The 19793-nt window shown below is 43.3% G+C and overlaps 2 protein-coding genes across 3 annotated transcripts in view; both read left to right on the top strand.

The window, feature by feature from the left end:
- The window catches only part of MRPS5 (mitochondrial ribosomal protein S5), a 93090-nt gene that overhangs the window by 47199 nt on the left and 26098 nt on the right, over positions 1-19793 (top strand). For both annotated transcript variants that reach the window (XM_074949873.1, XM_074949872.1), the window contains exon 6: positions 15419-15509. In XM_074949873.1, the coding sequence (XP_074805974.1) occupies positions 15419-15509 (91 nt within the window). The remainder of the gene's footprint in view (positions 1-15418; positions 15510-19793) is intronic.
- On the top strand, positions 3917-5762 carry LOC141984278 (uncharacterized). Its single transcript, XM_074947218.1, has 2 exons — positions 3917-4556; positions 5125-5762. The coding sequence occupies exons 1-2, from the start codon at positions 4172-4174 to the stop codon at positions 5643-5645; spliced, it is 906 nt and encodes a 301-aa protein (XP_074803319.1). The 5' UTR covers positions 3917-4171; the 3' UTR covers positions 5646-5762.

The raw sequence follows: 19793 nt of genomic DNA, 5'->3' as shown, positions 1-19793 counted from the left end.
TTCCTGATTGTTCTGGAACCTCCCCTGTTACCTTACCCAGGGAAAAGGGACCTGCGTAATCTGGGGCTAATATATCTGCCTTCTATCCCTCTCCTATATTACTTGGTTTCCAGGTCCTGTGGATCCCCCTCTTAGGCTGAGGGGGGGATCCTTTAACAGTGGGCGAGCTTCCGCCCATCCACTTCCTGGATCCCAATAGGATCACTCTTCTATAGCCATCTGGCCCGACCCTGTCACAATATATATATGAAGCTTTTAAAGACACACCACCATTGGGCAGCTGCAGACTCTGGCACCATGGAACGCCCTATAGAAAGCCTTCTTTCTGTCCTGCAGCTGGGAGTGGGATACATACTCAGAGGAAAAAGAACCCATAGAACAAATTCCTTGCCTGCCAGAAGGCCTGTACTTCAGTTCCCCAATGCGCCCAGCTCCTGGAGCACCTGCAGTAAGTATAGTTGAGATCCCCTATGGGAAGACAAATGTAATTGACAAATTTACCTGGGAAGGAAGAGCAGAGTCTTTGGTACCATCCCCTCTCCATAAAATAGTACTCTGCAGCTGCTGACAGGTTCCCTATAACTGAGTGCTTCCTTCCCCACGTGAATAGCTTTCCCCCGTTTGGACCAGGGCTGGAGGGACACTCTCATTCCCATGACTGAGTGTGATTTCCATATATGGTGAAGGAGTCTCAGCAGAGTCTCTGCTGCTGCTGTTCAAAAGCAGGTGGCCTCAGGCAGCTGCAGAAAGCTGTGCAGAGTCAGCAGCCAGGGAGGTCCTGTGGTGCTGGATGGGCCCTGCGGAATGTGACTAGCATAGCTTTGGCATGTAAATAATATAATAATAAGTACCAAGAATGAATCTAGTATTTTATGATAGCATGTCATTCTGGAAAGCTAGCTACAGGCTGCAGCTAAGGGTTCTCTTGATGCATCTTCCAGCAATAGTACTGAACAACTGCGGTGGGATGGTGCTTGTCAGTGACTTCTGGCCAGTTAACTACATAGGAATTTCTGCAGCTGAGATATTTTCTAACTATAGTTGTGCATCGGCCTCTTAGACATAGGCCCAATGAAAAGCTTGTGTCTCTCCCAGACCTATCATAGTTTTCGATACGAGAACATTCCCACTCGATTAGTATCCAACAGTTTCGTTATTAAATTTAGTAGATTTCTAACTCCATTTCCAATCATGATCTGAGGTCTGGGGAATAAGCTTAGGACATTATACACGCCTTAATCCACAGCAGGTCTCTTTGAAGACTTTGGGAGATTTGCACAAAGATCAAGTGTAGAATATGGCTCTTACACCTGGGTTCTAGTCCAGGCTGTGCCACTGGCTTGCTTTGGCAAGTCACGTACTTGCTCTGTGCCTCAGTTTTCCCATCTGTAAAGTGGAGATGATGATTCTGACCTTCTTTGTATAGCATTTTGAGATCTATAAGACCTGGGAAGTAGTAGTATTCTGATAATATAGTAACTAAACTTGCATCCGATGAAGCGAGCTCTAGCTCACGAAAGCTTATGCTCAAATAAATTGGTTAGTCTCTAAGGTGCCACAAGTTCTCCTTTTCTTTTTGCGAATACAGACTAACACGGCTGCTACTCTGAAACCTGGAGTTTACACCAATGCAGTGTTGTCATCAGACTCAGCAAACAGCCTGGAGCAGCAAACTATGTGAGGCACTCCGTTACCCCATTCATCTCCCTGGGATATTAATTGTAAAGCCTACTGTGGACATTTAACTATTTCACTGCTGATCATATTAGCATATAGAATGAGGGAAGAGTGCAGGAGGGAAGCTTATAGGAAGGAAGTGGGAGTTGCTGCTTGGGGGAAAGTGTTGAGAGAAGAAGACAGACAGGGAGGAGGAAAGGAAGAGAAACAAAGGGCAGAAACACAATGATGGTCCTAAAAGCAAGCCTTGTTTACCGCTGAATGTGACGAGATACTTAAATAAGTGACGGGTTTCAGAGTAGCAGCTGTGTTAGTCTGTATTCGCAAAAAGAAAATGGGAAAGTGACTGGCTATTAGACTGTTTTGTCTGTTCTCATGTGAGGTCTTCTGGGGGACCTGGGACCTGCATTTTCAGACATGCTTAGAATCCACAGCTCTCTTTGACTTCAGTTGGAGTTATAAATGTTCTGCACATCTGAAAAGCCAGCCCAAGTTGTCTCAGTTGGACATCCAAAATCGGAGCCCACTTTTGAAAATGTGGGTGACTGTTCTGTAGTCACACAGGAAGTATGTGGCAGAGATGGGAATAGAACCTAAGAATCCCGACTTGATATTATCTCCTTGTTTACTTGTATTCCCTACTCTGTCCATCTGTCTCTCTTCTAGTTAGATTGTAAGCTCTTTTGGGGGCAGGGACTGTCCTTTTGTTCTGTTTGTGCAGCACCTAGCATGGTGTGGTCCTGGGCCGTGACCAGAGCTCGTAGGCACTATAGTAATAAGCCACTAGACCATGCTTCTTCCTTCTCTGTTTCAAGGGAGGAAATTTAAAAATCGATAACTCCAGATTTGGAAACATTTTAGAATTGATTTGCACCTGAAGTGAGCTTCAGTAGCTGTGTTCCCAACTCTAAACTGGGAGCTCTATCATAGATGCATTGACAAACTCTTTACTACTGGGTGGTGAAATAACACACTAGAATCGTTCCATTCCTTTTCTTCACTAAGAAGAAAATAAGCCTATGTATGTATAAAAGTTCGCAAATGTTTAGTCTGCACAGATTGCCAGATAGCCTATATGACTTACATGAAATATCTTGATTGATTAAAGCGTTGTGATGTTTTGTCAGGTTACACAAAATAGTTTTTTGCTTTATTTAGATAGATGATGTGTGTCCAAAAAGAGTTGCTTCACTGAGTTTTAATTCACGTAGCCCTTGTGAAGTTTTTGCTGAACTGCTGTTTTCTGAAGATATTTCATCTTTGCTGTTGTGAGTAAACTAACTGAGGATTCATCATAGACTGTGGTATAATCAATAAATCATATGCCAGATGTCATCATTCTGCGCGTTAAGTCATATTTTATACCATTGGGTGCAGATTGTAGACTTGTTTTTCTGGGTTATAATTGCTAGACAGTTAAGTTCCATCTGTTTTCCCCCAAAGGAAGGGGGATGAGCAGAAGTTCCCTTTGACTTAACACTTTTGTGCCTTCTATTCCGTTGTGAAGGCAATTCTTGCTCCTACGTGGTTCCCTGAAATAAAGAGTCTTTGTTCCTGAGAATAAATGTGCATGACACGTTGGTCATAGCAGTTGATCAGTTTAGGATTTCCCCCGAGAGCATTAATGCTTTGAGAGAGAATAATACGAATGTGTGGTCTAAAAGGCTTTAGCTGGTAAATGAAGATCAGTCCCAACGCTAGCAGTACCTCACTTTCTGTGACTCTGTTCACCTGTGTGTGATTGCACAACCCTCGTGTAAGAGGAGCTCAGGCTCTAGGGGTCCCCACAGTGGTGACATGCTGTCTCGCTCCTCCGCTTTGCTTGCATGTAGCCCCACTCTTTTATACTTTAGCAGAAAGTAATGAAACAGTGAACAACATGTCCTCACTCTGCTGAGCCCTAATTTCACTGCACGTAAACCGGGATCCCTTAGCCCTGGTCTACACTAGGAGTTTAGGTCGAATTTAGCAGCATTAAATCGATGTAAACCTACACCCGTCAACACGATGAAGCCATTTTTTTTTACTTAAAGGGCTCTTAAAATCGATTTCCTTAATCCACCTCTGACAAGTGGATTAGCGCTTACGTCGGCCTTGCCGGGTCGAATTTGGGGTACTGTGGATGCAATTAGACGGTATTGGCCTCCGGGAGCTATCCCAGAGTGCTCTACTGTGACCACTCTGGACAGTACTCTCAACTTAGATGCGCTGGCCAGGTAGACAGGAAAAGGCCCGCGAACTTTTGAATTTCAATTTCCTGTTTGCATGGTCACCTGCAGCTTGCCACGCTGACCAGAGCTCATCAGCAGAGGTGACCATGCAGAGCTCATCAGCAGAGGTGACCATGATGGAGTCCCAGAATTGCAAAAGAGCTCCAACATGGACCGAATGGGAGGTACGGGATCTGATCGCTGTATGGGGAGAGGAATTCATGCTATCAGAACTCCGTTCTGCTTTTTGAAATGCCAAAACATTTGTCAAAATCTCCCAGGGCATGAAGGACAGAGGCCATAACAGGGACCCGAAGCAGTGCCGCGTGAAACTGAAGGAGCTGAGGCAAGCCTACCAGAAAACCAGAGAGGCGAACGGCTGCTCCGGGTCCGAGCCCCAAACATGCCGCTTCTATGATGAGCTGCATGCCATTTTAGGGGGTTCAGCCACCACGACCCCAGCCATGTTGTTTGACTCCTTCAGTGGAGATGGAGGCAACACAGAAGCAGGTTTTGGGGACGAGGAAGATGATAGCTCACAGCAAGCAAGAGGAGAAACCAGTTTTCCCAACAGCCAGGAACTGTTTCTCACCCTGGACCTGGAGCCAGTACCCCCCGAACCCACCCAAGGCTGCCTCCCGGACCCGCCAGGCGGAGGAGGGACCTCTGGTGAGTGTACCTTTTAAAATACTAAAAGCAAACATGTTTAATGATTAATTTGCCCTGGCATTTGCAGCTCTCCTGGATGTACTCCCAAAGCCTTTGCAAAAGGTTTCTGGGGAGGGCAGCCTTATTCCGTCCACCATGGTAGGACACTTTACCACACCAGGCCAGTAGCACGTACTCGGGAATCATTGTAGAACAAAGCATTGCAGTGTATGTTTGCTGGCGTTCAAACAACATCCGTTCTTTATCTCTCTGTGTTATCCTCAGGAGAGTGATATCATTCATGGTCACCTGGTTGAAATAGGGTGCTTTTCTTAAGGGGACATGCAGAGGTGCCCGTTCCTGCTGGGCTGTTTGCCTGTGGCTGAACAGAAATGTTCCCCGCTGTTAGCCACTGGGAGGGGGGAGGGTCTAGCCATGCGGTGGGGGGAGGCAAAATGTGACCTTGGAATGAAAGCACATGTGCTGTGTATGTAATGTTAACAGCAAGGTTTACCATGAAAGAGTGTAGCCATTGTTCTAGAAAATGTGTCTTTTTAAATACCACTGCCTCTTTTTTTTTCTCCACCAGCTGCATGTGTTTCAATGATCACAGGATCTTCTCCTTCCCAGAGGCTAGTGAAGATTAGAAGTCGAAAAAAACGCACTCGTGATGAAATGTTCTCTGAGCTCATGGTGTCCTCCCACACTGACATAGCACAGACGACTGCGTGGAGGCAGACAATGTCAGAGTGCAGGAAAGCACAATATGACCAGGAGGAGAGGTGGCGGGCTGAAGAGAGTAAGTGGCGGGCTGAAGAGAGGGCTGAAGCTCAAATGTGGCGGCAGCGTGATGAGAGGAGGCAGGATTCAATGCTGAGGCTGCTGGAGGATCAAACCAATATGCTCCAGCGTATGGTTGAGCTGCAGGAAAGGCAGCAGGAGCACAGACCGCAGCTACAGCCCCTGTGTAACCGACTGCCCTCCTCCCCAAGTTCCATAGCCTCCTCACCCAGACGCCCAAGAACGCGGTGTGGGGGCCTCCGGCCATCCAGCCACTCCATCCCAGAGGATTGCCCAAGCAACAGAAGGCTGGCATTCAATAAGTTTTAAACTTTTAAAGTGCTGTGTGGCCTTGTCCTTCCCTCCTCCACCACCCCTCCTGGTGCTTCTCTCCTCCACCACCCCTCCTGGGCTACCTTGGTAGTTATCCCCCTATTTGAGTGATGAATGAATAAAGAATGCATGAATGTGAAGCAACAATGACTTTATTGCCTCTGCAAGCGGTGATCAAAGGGAGGATGGGAGGGTGGTTAGCTTACAGGGGAGTAGAGTGAACCAAGGGGCGGTGGGTTTCATCATGGAGAAACAAACAGAACTTTCACACCGTAGCCTGGCCAGTCATGAAACTGGTTTTCAAAGCTTCTCTGATGTGCACCGCGCCCTCCTGTGCGCTTCTAACCGCCCTGGTGTCTGGCTGTGCGAAACCAGCAGCCAGGTGATTTGCCTCAACCTCCCACCCCGCCATAAACGTCTCCCCCTTACTCTCACAAATATTATGGCGCGCACAGCAAGCAGTAATAACAGTGGGAATATTGGTTTCGCTGAGGTCTAACCGAGTCAGTAAACTGCGCCAGCGCGCCTTTAAACGTCCAAATGCACATTCTACCACCATTCTGCACTTGCTCAGCTTGTTGTTGAACAGCTCCTGACTACTGTCTAGACTGCCTGTGTATGGCTCCATGAGCCATGGCATTAAGGGGTAGGCTGGGTCCCCAAGGACACATATAGGCATTTCAACATCCCCAGTGGTTATTTTCTGGTCTGGGAATAAAGTCCCTTTGTGCAGCTTTTGAAACGGACCAGAGTTCCTGAAGATGTGAGCGTCATGTACCTTTCCCAGCCATCCCACATTGATGTTGGTGAAACATCCCTTGTGATCCACCAGTGCTTGCAGCACTATTGAAAAGTACCCCTTGCGGTTTATGTCCTCGGTGGCTTGGTGCTCCGGTGCCAAGATAGGGATATGGGTTCCATCTATGGCCCCACCACAGTTAGGGAATCCCATTGCAGCAAAGCCATCCACTATGACCTGCACATTTCCCAGGGTCACTACCCTTGATATCAGCAGATCTTTGATTGCGTTGGCTACTTGGATCACAGCAGCCCCCACAGTAGATTTGCCCTCTCCAAATTGATTCCTGACTGACCGGTAGCTGTCTGGCGTTGCAAGCTTCCACAGGGCTATTGCCACTCGCTTCTCAACTGTGAGGGCTGCACTCATCTTGGTAATCTTGCGCCTCAGGGCAGGGGAAAGCAAGTCACAAAGTTCCATGAAAGTGCCCTTACGCATGCGAAAGTTTTGCAACCACTGGGGATCGTCCCAGACCCGCAACACTATGCGGTCCCACCAGTCTGTGCTTGTTTCCCAAGCCCAGAATCGGCGTTCCACCGCATGAACCTGGCCCATTAGCACCATGATGCCCACATTGCCAGGGCCCCTGCTTTGAGAGAAGTCTGTGTCCATGTCCTCATCACTCATGTTACCGAGCTGACGTTGCCTACTCGCCTGGTTTCGCTTTGCCAGGCTCCGGTGCTGCATATACTGCTGGATAATGCGCGTGGTGTTTAATGTGCTCCTAATTGCCAAAGTGATCTGAGCGGGCTCCATGCTTGCCGTGGTATGGCGTCTGCACAGAAAAAAAGGCGCGGAACGATTGTCTGCCGTTGCCCTGACGGAGGGAGGGGCAACTGACGACATGGCTTACAGGGTTGGCTTACAGGGAATTAAAATCAACAAAGGGGGTGGCTTTGTGAGAAACTGAATGGCCCCCTCAAGGATAGAACTCAAAACTGGGTTTGGTAGGCCGTTGATTTCACAGAGGGAAGGAGGAGAAAATGAATGCAAACAAATCTGGTCTATTTCTTGTTTTGAGCCACTTCATCTATCTTTATACATCTTGCTGGCAGCAGACTGTGCAGTACGACCGCTAGCCGTCGTCATCTCCTGGGTGCTCGGCAGAAGACGGTGCAGTATGACGACTAGCCATCCTCTTCTGCTGGCTGGAGGTTAAAAGACAGTGCACTGCCGGTAGGACTGAATCGCCACAAGACGAAACTTAAAAGGGAAATGACCTGGCTGAGTCACGCCCATGTTTGCCCAGGCGCCCGATTAAAAGAGCACCCAGGACTAGGTCGACGACGGCTACCAGTCATACTGCACTGTCTGCTGCCAAAAGGCAATAAACTGCTGCTGTGTAGCAATGCAGTACCATGTCTGCCAGCACCCAGGAGACATACGGTGACGGTTAGCTGAGCGGGCTCCATGCTTGCCGTGGTATGGTGTCTGCACAGGTAACTCAAGAAAAAAGGCGCAAAACGATTGTCTGCCCTTGCTTTCACAGAGGGAGGGAGGGAGGGAACAGGGGCCTGACGATATGTATCCAGAACAACCTGCGACAATGTTTTAACCCCATCAGGCACTGGGATTTCTACCCAGAATTCAGATGGGCGACGGAGACTGTGGGAACTGTGGGATAGCCATCCACAGTGCAACGCTCCGGAAGTCGACGGTTGCCTCGGTACTGTGGAAGCACTCTGCCGAGTTAATGCGCTTAATGCACTTAGAGCATTTTCTGTGGGGACACACACACTCGAATATATAAAACCGATTTCTAAAAAACCGACTTCTATAAATTCGACCTAATTTCGTAGTGTAGACATACCCTTAGACAGGTCAAAACCCCACTAAGAGGAGCCACCCTGACAGGCTGAATTGAGGTTTTAAAAAAAGCAAAACAATACCTAGCAGGAAATGTCCTTTCTGTACTCAGAGTTGGGCAGTTACCCAAGCAGCCAAAACGAAGAGGGCACAAGGAAACATCCTCCCCTTTGTGCTCGCACAGCTGAACCCTTTACTGACTTCTCTGTGCTCTCTGCACAGTTCTGTATGGAGTGGAAGCACCTGCTACCAAGTCAGGAACACTTTTCCCAGCATTGCCGGGAGAGGCATCATCTCACTTTCCTCGCTGGTCCGCCACCACCCAGGTGGAGCTCCTCTGTAGCAACGAAATAGACCACGCCTTCTCATATGGCTCTTCAGGTCATGACTATCCTGGGGATCAGCAACGCACAAAATTCTTAAAAACCATGAGATACATTTTTCTTACAAGTGTGGGTGGCAGTTTGTGGATTTCAAAGTTTATTTTCTAACAAGTGTGTCAAAATAGAATTTATTTTAATTTAGTCACACCTCTGTTGCAGTAGTTAAACTAAAATATTCTAACAGCACCCGAGAGTTCTTTGCTTTTGTTTAGCTTCATGGCGTACTGTTGCAAGTGGCTTTTGCTCTTACAGTTCCATGCCCCAGATGATTGCCAGTTTGGACGTGACAGAGAAGGTGTTAGGTAATGTTGGGGCCTTCCGTGTATGTTAGATGGGTTTTTTTTTTACACTCAAGGTATAACTATCAGATTAAATTGTAAAACTAGCCGTGGCACCACACAGTACTATTGCAGTTAGTCTGTTTATGTCTGCTTCATTTGAACAGGAAAAAATGTTTTTAGGAGCAGCAGGAGGCTGTGTGGTTTTAATAGAGTATTATGAATTTTAGCTGATAATGGTAAGAATGGTGGGTCATTTAAAAGAACTGTCCGCAGCAGCAAAGATTGTTGGTCTCCAAGGCCAGCTATAAACCGAAGTAGATAATTGAGTCCCATCATTTATATGGTAAGGAGCCTGGGTTTTGAAGTAAACAAGTCTTGTTAGTATTCATACTTTAAATAGATGGCATATCTAGTGCTTCATTTGTATGCATTTCCCATTTTTGTCATTCAGTATTATTCTGTGCTGCTGCTGTCAGGGTGAAAGGACAGGGTGAAAGCTAACCCGGAAGGCTGTTTAATGTTATCCTGCTTTTGTCAGCAGTTCTCTGGAAGTTAAATATACTGCTTTGAGAGAACCTTTTTATGACCAAAGATGCAGCCTTACCAATATTTTGTGAACAACAAAATGTTACCCTACTGTGAACACTGGCTGTTTAGCTACTGAAAGAGAGTAGTACTATTTGGAGGTAGTGCCATTTAGAAAAAGAAAAAGCTGGCTTAACTTTTCCCTAAATGTGAATTAAGATACAAACGTGCTGAGGTTTCCAGTAAGCCAGCTCAGAGATCATCACAAAGAAATACTGGCATACTCTGAGTATTAACACATAGGACTGGGTGTTGTTGCAAGATGTGATTTCTAGTCCTGGCCCTCCTGTGTGATTTTGAGCTAATGACTTAAACTCCCTCCCTGTACCTCACTTTCCCCATCTGCCAATAATACTTCCAGTTTCACAGAGATGTTGTCAGGCTCACTTCGTTGTTTACTGAATGCTTTGAGATCCTAGACTGGAAGGTTCAAAAAAAGCTCAAAATGACAGTGGTGCTTATTAGTTAAATTTTGAGCTAATGAGGATTAATAGCTACAGTTATGCTTGACAGAGAGTACATGTGCTGCTATTAACGCCTGTAAATGCAAGAGTTCTTTTCTTTTGTCATCTATAATAAAATTAACTCGTTTTCTTTCCTCACAACATGGGGCCTTCAGTGAACCGTGTGGCCACTTAGTAAATGCAGTGCCTAACAGCGTTCTGCAGTCCTGCAGTGTCTTGTAGTTTAGCTCGGTCAGAATTAGAAAACGAGACCTAGTATGCATGAAATAAATCAGGGTGGCATGAAAGCTTGTAAGGTGAGGTCAGAGTTCTTTTGACTCTTGCACACAGGCAAGGGGAAGCTTTAGAAGGAACCAGAGTGTAGTAATAAACAAATGCCCTCTATCAAGGGCAGACCGGTGGTTTTGCTTGGCACTGAAGCTGCCTCTGCCATTTGTAGAAACACTCTGCCTTTTGGTCATTTGCTCTTGTTTTCAGATTTTTCGATGCTTCTCTTCGATCATTGTCAATTCATTTGAGGAATTTTGTATAGGTCTGGCCATCTTTTAGCTGGGTCCTAGGTCAATAATGCAACCCCTCCAAAATGCTGAATTCTTTCTACACATGTAATAATCCTTTTCAGTGAGATACAAATCTGAAGGTTTCAGCAAAGCACAGTGATGTTTCTTTTCTAATCATTGGCTTATGTTTCAGAGGGTTAGTTACAGGGAGGTATGCATTTGAATAGGCAGTTTGGTACACAGAATATACCTAATATTATACAGGAAAATAAAGTATACAGGAAGCAACACAAGGATATTAACAATAACACACTCAAAGCAAGAAGCCAACCCTGTATATGGTAGAAAGCAAACATGCAAATGTTGCAGTCTGTATATGGAGTTTGGTATGACATAAGTTAGGGCTTGTCTACATTAGTTTGCACTAGAATGGGTGTAATTTCTAGTGCATGCTAGCATGTTGCACACAAACTGGCCAGTGTGGACCTTGTTGGCACACACTAAAAGTGCCTGATTTCCCACCCTTTCACTTTCAACAGTTCAGTTCCACTGGTGGAAGCAACAGTGGCCAAACACCCAGTATTTTAACCAGCATGTCCCCTGCTCAGAGCAGGTTCAAGACTACTCTATCGCTAAAATGCCAGCAGCCCCTGGCAGCATGTCAGCCCCAGCGGAGCTGCACTGCTGATAGTACAGCAGGGGGAATTTTGAAGAAAACTGCTACATGAGACTCTTATGCATAATTCCTGTAGTTTTTTGGACTACCTTGAAATACAAAGCTGAGTAGTCTGTGGATGCAACATGAAAATACAATGTCAGCATGCTTTAGTCCAGTATTTCTCAATCTTTTTGATACTAGGGACTGGCTTGCTGCCTTCCTAAACTGTGTCAGGGAGACCTCTGGGACTGGTCCACAGACTGCTCGTTGAGAAACGCTGCTCTAATCTGCATAACATTGTTAACAAAACCTGGATCCTGCATTGTTCTAATCATTCATGTCTGCATCTTCTAATTAGAAATACATTTTTGATATGCTATAAAAGATTGTTACTGTGATGTAAGTTAGTGTTTAAAGGTCATTGTTTCAATTAACCTTGAGCCACCTAGCAATAATTAGCATGTGTTTATTTAAAAACCTAAAACATGCATTTTAATCTATCTGGTAGACTAGGTGGGGTTTTTAACCAATTTTATTACTGCTTCTCCCACAACAGGATTTTTTTCTGGCAAAAATGAAACTTCTTATTAACTATTTCATTATTAATGCATAGAATCACAGATTTTAACTTTTTTGTAAGTCACTGAAAGTTAAGGTTTTCCAGACAATGCTTTTACAAATGGCACAATGAAAGAAAAATATTGCAGAAGTGAAATGTGGCATGAAATTGCAGTGTCTGCGATGTTTGACATTTTTGACTGAAAAATTATAAGGTACACATGAAATTTCTTGAGTAATAATTCACTTCAAATGAGATGTTGGCTCAAATGTGCTTTTCAAATATCATAGCTTTGGGATTGGCTTTAGAATAAATGGAAAGTTGTCTTTTCTCTGGATAATGTTGACAATGTCCGTCGGAGACAGTGAAAAGCATTTCCTATGGGTTTTTTTTAAGCCACCTTTGAGAAAAGCACCCAAAATGTTATCAATAAGAGAACAAGAGGTCTCAGCCATAAACTAAGGTTTTTCAGATAGTTTGGGGGTTAGAATTTGGTCTCTCTGTAAAGTAGGGTTTTTCTGATGCCAATTGCAATTTGTATTTTTATAAACAAATCTTCCTACTTTCATCATTCAGCCTCCCAGCCTATAAATCATTGGTTTGGGATGTCTGATATATTATGAGTGGAACATTAAACTATGAAGTAATTTGCAGTTTGGTAGCCTGGAATGTGGTTCTGACTTATAGATCCTCCTATGAAAATAAACCATAACAATTTCTGATATTCCTTCTATGGGTATGCCTTCAGTGCTGCATTAACCCGATGATCAACACTTGGGTTATCCCAGCTCAGGTGTGAGCCGGCCACACTCGAGTTACTGGGTCCACCCTGGTGCTGCACTTACTCATGTGTGTCTCTAGGACTTATGTGGGCACATTACATAGTTAGTGCTGCAGCGAGCTGAGACACTCTTGATTCTTTCCCAGCAAATTGTGGGAAAATTTGTCTGTCCTGGGCACGCAGGGGGAATTGTAGGAAGGCATTGGAGGACTGTCAGCACTCGAGTACCTTAGCCTGCATCCTCACTGCAAAGTGCATGAGTTACCAGCCCTGAGCGAAAGCAGCACTTGGGCTTTAGTCTATATTACCAGTCAGGCCAGCTAGCCTGAGTTGAAAACACCACCACACTTGGGTCAGAAGTTTATTCTGTTGATGGGGCTAGAGGCAAGACCCAAATGAGAGCATGAGTTACTTCTGCAGCTTCTCTTTAGGCTATAGCATCCCGATTTGTACTGCCGTTATTCCTCCTTTGAAACTGTTGCTGTTCCTTCCTTTTTATAAATAAATATTTTATGTGGTTTGGTTTGGTTTTTCAAAGAGGTGCTCTGTTTTTTTTCATTTCTCCAGAGAACGCTGAATTTAAATTTGTTAGCACTGAATAATGAATGAAGTGAGGCGAATCAATTCAAGATACATACACTGTGACTAAGGTTGAACATATATCAGTGTACAGATTTTAAAGGTTAGCATTAAAACTGGGTTGAATCAAGGTCTAATAATTGGGTAACTGACTTGATTTCAATTGCTTTTTTTGAGCTGTGTTGTTTATAAAAGTGACAAGCTGTTAATTCTGTATTAATTAATTCCGTTGTCTTATAATGATGTGCTTTCAGCTGCATAGTCTAACTGCTAAGTAGGAAGGGGAATACTGCGGACTGTGTTCCGGAAAAGGGATGAGTTTTTTGATTTAATAAGGCAAAGGGAGAAAGATAGAATCTAAGGACACTGATGTTCTAACAGTCATGGCTGTCTGTTCAAATTATCAAGCTTGAAAGGCCTTTACAGAGTTTGAAGAGAGATGGGTGAACTCTGATGCTGACGGGTGACTGAACACATTTTCCTTCAGAGCTGCTCAGAAACAGCTGACAAGTACAGTTTTCGAAATTATTCTTCTTAAGGAGCCCATTCCATGTGTTGTGATTGCCACCTCCTGGATAAGGGAGAAAAACAAGGTCTTCATAGATCCTTGTAATCCCAGAATTCCATCTTTTTGAGACTATGCATATCCACCTTTGTACGTGCACGCATGTGTTAAGAATGTGGTGTAAGCATACACACAATTGAATGCAGAGCAAACGTATATTTTAGATACAGCTTGAAGAGCAGCTTTCATAGTCAGAATCATAGCGTTTAAGGCCGGAAGGGACCACCAGATCTGGTATGACCTCCTGTAGATCACGCGTCACCAACACTATCCAGCACCCGCTCACTAAACCCAACAACCAAAATTAGACAGAAGTATATTATTGCCCACAGGAGAGTAGGCTATTATGTGACACAGAGAGAGAGTAGGAGGGGCTGAGGTGCACCTTTCATTCTACTTCAGCTCGTTTTCTGTTGTTCCATATTGCTACAGGGTTTCTTTCCTATGTCAAACTGCGTGCATGGTGTCTGTCTTTCTGTCAAGGGTCTTTGCTGATCAGGCCATTCCTGCTAAATATAAGTCAAAGGGAAAATGACTAACTTGTAACAAGCTGTTAGTAAAGCTTAGGGTATGTAAAGATGATGCATCTCTAGAATGTGTGCATTTTGAATTTAACATAAGTACTGTAATGAAAAGCAAGGACAGAATGAGGCCAACACGGAGTGCTTTTTGAAAATCCTCACCCAAATGTTGCTGCCACGAGGCTGACTCCTTGAGACACTGGTACAATTACTAAAAGGGTTGGTGCTTCGTGGACTATGCTTATATTAACTGTAATTCAGCTGTCAGTGCGATACTGTAAAGGAATCACATTGGTGTTTCCAGAAGGTGTACCCTCATACAGGGTATCTCTTTTCCCCCTCCCCTTTTTCAACAGGACAAGGAAAGCCTATCCTGGGAAATGAACTGCAAAAAAAAAAAAAAAAAAAAACTCTCCGTGCAATATGGTAATAGTGAGGTACTAAATCAGGAAATACCAGTAGGTGATTTTAAAAAAAAAAAAAAAAAATCTCAAGTAGCAAAGGATGAGAGAAGGGAAATATGACCCCATTTTACAGGTGGGAACTTGGGCACAGACATTAAGTAATTTCAAGAGGGAGTCGGGCAGAGCCAGAAAGTGAATGCAGCTCTCCTGGGTTCCATTACAGTACTTAGCCACAAGGCTGTCTTTCCCCTGCAGATTTTTGTGTCCAACTATTCCAGAATAAGTGGTATTTTCACTGTACATGGAAGTATGTGTGGAGTTTGTATTAGTATCTTTACCCCTGGAAATCAGATTAGCTGCCACTGCCTCCCTCAATAAGTAATTTGGGATTCTAGTCTTCAAATGGTATAAAGTAATAACCTGCCTTGAGCAGTTTATATGAGAGAGCTTCTAACATGTGTCAGTTTGAGGTGGGAAGCAAGATGTTAATGTCTCTTTACATTTTCATTAATTTTTTTTCTTTGCTGTGATATTTCTTAAGCAGAGTGCTTGAAATTAAGTGTGAAGCTGATCGTAATACAGGATGTTCATTTATTATGTAACTAAACAGTACAGAGGAGATCACAGAAAATGTTCCTTTTGCTTTAGTGAAGCCACACTGTAATGCTTATTTTATGTTGTTGTGCACTAGTTAATACAGTAACAGAATTTTTAGCAGATTTAAATCTTCAAAGTCAGTTCCCATTCCATATAGTATTCATTCACGAAAATGTAGTATGTGTCTGAGGTCTTCTCTTACAAATCTAGCTTTTTAGTAAAGTGATTTTTTTTTTTTTAAAGAAGACAAAGTGCCTCATAGCAAACTGCTTTGGTTTTTTCCATCAGGTGAAAAATGTATTTAATATGACAGCAAAGGAAGGAAGAAGAAGATCAGTTAGTGCCCTAGTGGTTGCTGGAAATGGAAATGGGGCTGCAGGTAAATGTAATTATAATGTACTTGAAAGGTGCCAAGTGAATGATGCTTGGGGTAGGGCTGTGGGAAGCGTGTTGTTCAAAGGAATGTTGTTAATCTGATTGTTTTTAAATACCAAATTCATTTGGGGGATGGGGGAATATTAACATACATATCAATATACCAAGAGAAAGAACAGTAGAATCAAGGTTTACAATGGGAATGTACGATCAGTGATGATTATGAAAAAAATGCCCATCAAGGACACTTCTCTTCCATTTTCTTTTACACAAAACAAAGTAATATAATAATAAGATTAGAGTACAATCGTCAGTTATAACAACCACTCTTATTTAATTCCTGAGTGACAAAGGCAATATCACTGGCAGATATCATCTCTATCAAAATGGAGTATGTGATTTCCTTTTTATGCTGTTCCTTTTTGCTTTGGGACATCACATTATTTATGATTAAAAGAACCTCCAAAGCTTTATGATGCTGAGTGGTTTGGTGTGGTCATTAGAACAATTAAAGCCATTAAGAAAGGGAAACCAAACTGATCTCAATTTCCATGTTTTGAAAATAGGTTTTACCTTCTCTAGTACATGCCACACTTGCTGTAACCATTTTATGGCAGGGTGGTAGGACTGATTTCTATACCCTTACGTGTTTTTTCCCAGTTAGGTAACTGGATAGAAGGTTATTTCTTTTTATTTTTCTCACTCTGTACCTCAATATAATCTGTCCGAAGTATTATTTTTTCCAGCTGAAATTTAATGCCTGATTTACTTTATTATAGGATAAGTCTGTAACATGTTCTAAGCTACCTTCTTGCTCACAGTAAACTTTGTTACTTTATAGAAATTTACTCTTTAAAAAAAAAATCCAGTTTCTGATGGAGTTCCCTTTAAATAGTACATCCAGGAATGTTATTGAAAAATAAAATACTTTGATGAAACCCTGGCCCTATTGTAGTCAATGGCAAGACTTCTGTTGACATCAGCAGCTCAGGGTTTTACCATTTTTGTTTTTCTCCTCCCCTGCAGATACTTATATCGGTTTCTTCAACATGGAAGAAAATTACTATGTATTAGGGCATCAACGAAACTAACTGTAGATAAAGTGCTATCAGTTGCACAAAGCAAACTGAAAAAAATAGAAACCTCAGATTGTGAGGGGTCTAATAACTATTGGCTGTGGGCAGGTACATTTGCAGACAAGTTTTTACAAGCTTCTCAATACAAGAAGGAAAGACTAGAGACTGGCTAGAGGGGCATGGTTGGCTTAATTTTCCTCAGAGTGGGTCTCAGCTTTCAAACGTTTGGGGAAATGCTGCATTAAAGTCACAGTGAAGATTCCTTCTTCAAAGGAGGCATTAGCAATCTAGGTCAGACAAGGCCCCAATCACACATACGTTGTCTTTGCAAACAAAAGGGGAAGAGATCTAGCATATTAAGTCTCCCTGTGTGGCCGTATGGAGACCAGAGAATTTTAGGGAAAATATCCCACCAGTTCAGCTGAACCAGTGTTAGCACTGATGGGAGCCCTAATGTAGACAAGGCTCCAATGGTTTTTGATGCCTTCAACACTGCATTGAACTTACTGAGGAGAAGGGCTAATTAATAAAGGTAAAAAATGCTGAAATCCACCAGAGACTTGTCTACCCTTGAGCTCCTGCTACTTCACTGGACTGGAGAGCAAACCTCTTCCTAAAATTATATAGGGTAGGCAAAGGCAATGTGCCCAGCACTTCATGTAGTGTGAATGGGTGTCTCGGGAATCTGGCACCATGCATCAAGAAAAACCCTCTTAACCTTTTTTCGATCATTAAAAATAGCTAAAGAAATATTCCCATTTCAACCCCCTTTGTGCTGCTGATGTTACTGCCTAGTGAATGGAAGTGACCTCTGATGCCAGGTCAACAGAGATTTTGTACTGCTATCACGGTCATGCAGGAGGGTGATTTTTACTGATATGGTCAACCCAATCCAACCCGTAGAGTGGATTCAGTTACACCGGTATAGACGTGCCTTATGCGGGCTTATTCTTATTCCACTTCCCATATGGGAATAGCTATACTGATATAAAGGGTGCCCAGAGGTGCTTTATATGCGCAGGAAGGTGCTATGCTACTTTAACTGTACCACTATTCAAGCCCTCCTCGCCTGTTTGCTTTGCCCCATCGAAAGAATTATTTTAGAAGAGAACAATAAATCAGAGTACTCTTTACAGCACGCTTTTTATGTAAAACAATGGGGAAACATTCTATACAGCTGTTAGGTCTATAAACACTTGTATTTTTCACTTTGTATTTTCAAACTTAGATGTCAGCAGACAGTAAACGTGCACTGGAAATATAAGGTTGAGCCAGAAAACTACACCTCCTCTCTAAATAAATGCAAGTTTCATCTCTAAAGGTTCTGTTTCATCTGGTCAGTTACAAAAATGTTACCCATCCTTCGTTTAGCAGTGCCTGCTCACTTCAGTAGCCAGGGTTTGTGTGAGACATTTGTTGAAGCATTTGACTAAACTGTGAGGACAAAGTAATACTAGACAGACTTAGTGTTTTGTCATAATGAGATCTCCAAACGGAAAACCGCTGCCCTTTGTTACGCTGAGATTATTTATACTTTGCCAGTTCTGCTTCATGGGAATTAGCTGTTCAGGCTGACTCTTTAAATGATATAATAAAAGAGTTAGCCTTTTGCGTGCAGGACAAGCTTTATTTAACAAGCATTCTTGAAAATATAATGCTATCAATTGTTTTCTTCTTAAAAAAAAAAAAAATCTTTTGTTTCCTCCCCATCTTGTGGGTGGTTACCCATGTACATTGGGCTGTAATTGGAATGCCAAAGGGACTTTGAGAGAATAGAAATGGGCGGAATTAAACTGAGATGCAGCCTGGAAAATGCAAGCTCATGGTTTTGGTAAATAACCCAAAATACTCATACCTAGCAAGACGTATGAACCTGAGGTGCACTGTAAGGGTGGCAGCGGACAGGGCATTACATGTGAGTGCATTCTTACCTGGCTGCAATAAAAGCAGTTCGGTTTTGGAGACGTACGCAAAGAGTTCACGTCACAGAAGTAAATAGTCTCATTTTATTGTGGGCAGAGCAGGTAGCACCCCCTATTATTAAGGTTGCCTGGTAGGTCCCCGTATAAATCCCTATCTTCAATTGCTTATAACTTGGCTAGACTCTAGCCATTTAGGATGAGATATTCCTTGCTGGGTGTCTATCTCGGGCTGAATATTTTTTTGAAAATTACAGCCAAAGTGCTTCAGCCATTTCCCAGATCAAGGCTAAAGGAAAATACTTAGTTTTGCCCATATTGAAATATGCTTCTGGCCCTTCCATGCTGCTGGCCCTTCCATGATCAACCTAGTACGTGATCATTCAATTAAAGATGGTTCCATGATGCATACGCACCACAGCGCCATTGGTTCTGGCATTCCCTAGCTTTTGAATCCTTAACTTTGCAAAGTTCATGTGTGTATGTCTAATATACATACACAAAACTACATTACACGAACATTAAGGTAGCAAAGTCCAGCACTCAGAAGTTAGGAAATGCCAGAATTAAGGTGCATCCATGGCATCTGCACAAAATTAAGGCCATCTGGAATCAGATTGTGATCGTACGATTTTCTGTGTCAGAGGCCAACTTTGACCATCTGATTATTCACTTCTCCCATACCTATCTCCACACTTTCTTCTGTGCTGCCCCCTCCCAACTGAGTCCACAAAGCTGCAGCCTGCTTCAGATCCTCTCTCAAGACCCACCTTTGCTGTGATACATGCAAGAAGTCAGTCAACTAATGATGAGTGGTGGGCCTGATCACACTGACTTCAGTGGGCTTTGGGCCAGGTCCTAGAGCAGGGTTACAACCCCCCATCGCCTGCCAAAACAACAACAGCAGCAAAACCCAAAATATCCCAAATCCATTACTTTGGAACCACCCCTTGTGCACGTTGTCAGCCTGTGTAATTGTAATACAGCCTATAACCCTCATCGTCATGCTCAGTTGTCTTCTCTTAAGCTGACTCTGTGCTCTTTGGGACAAGCATTGTCTGTTGAGTGCTACCACAATACTAATAAAAGTGTGACTAGATCCCGGAATTCAGTGAAGTTCTTGTACTAACTTTTTTCTGTGTTAGCTATAGTAACAGCATGTACTAGAATGTAAGATGAAGGTTCGGTGTTTCTTACCTTAACTTGTTTATGTGCGTTGCTGCTACTTCTCTCTCTGTGGGTAAAACTTGATTTTCATATTCCCCAGGTTTGGCTCTGTACAATCACCCTGCT

The sequence above is a fragment of the Natator depressus genome, chromosome 3 (assembly GCF_965152275.1).
Source record: "Natator depressus isolate rNatDep1 chromosome 3, rNatDep2.hap1, whole genome shotgun sequence".
Taxonomy (NCBI): Eukaryota; Metazoa; Chordata; order Testudines; family Cheloniidae; genus Natator; species Natator depressus.
The sequence above is the reverse complement of the archived record's forward strand: the minus strand, read 5'-3'. Positions and strand labels throughout refer to the sequence as shown.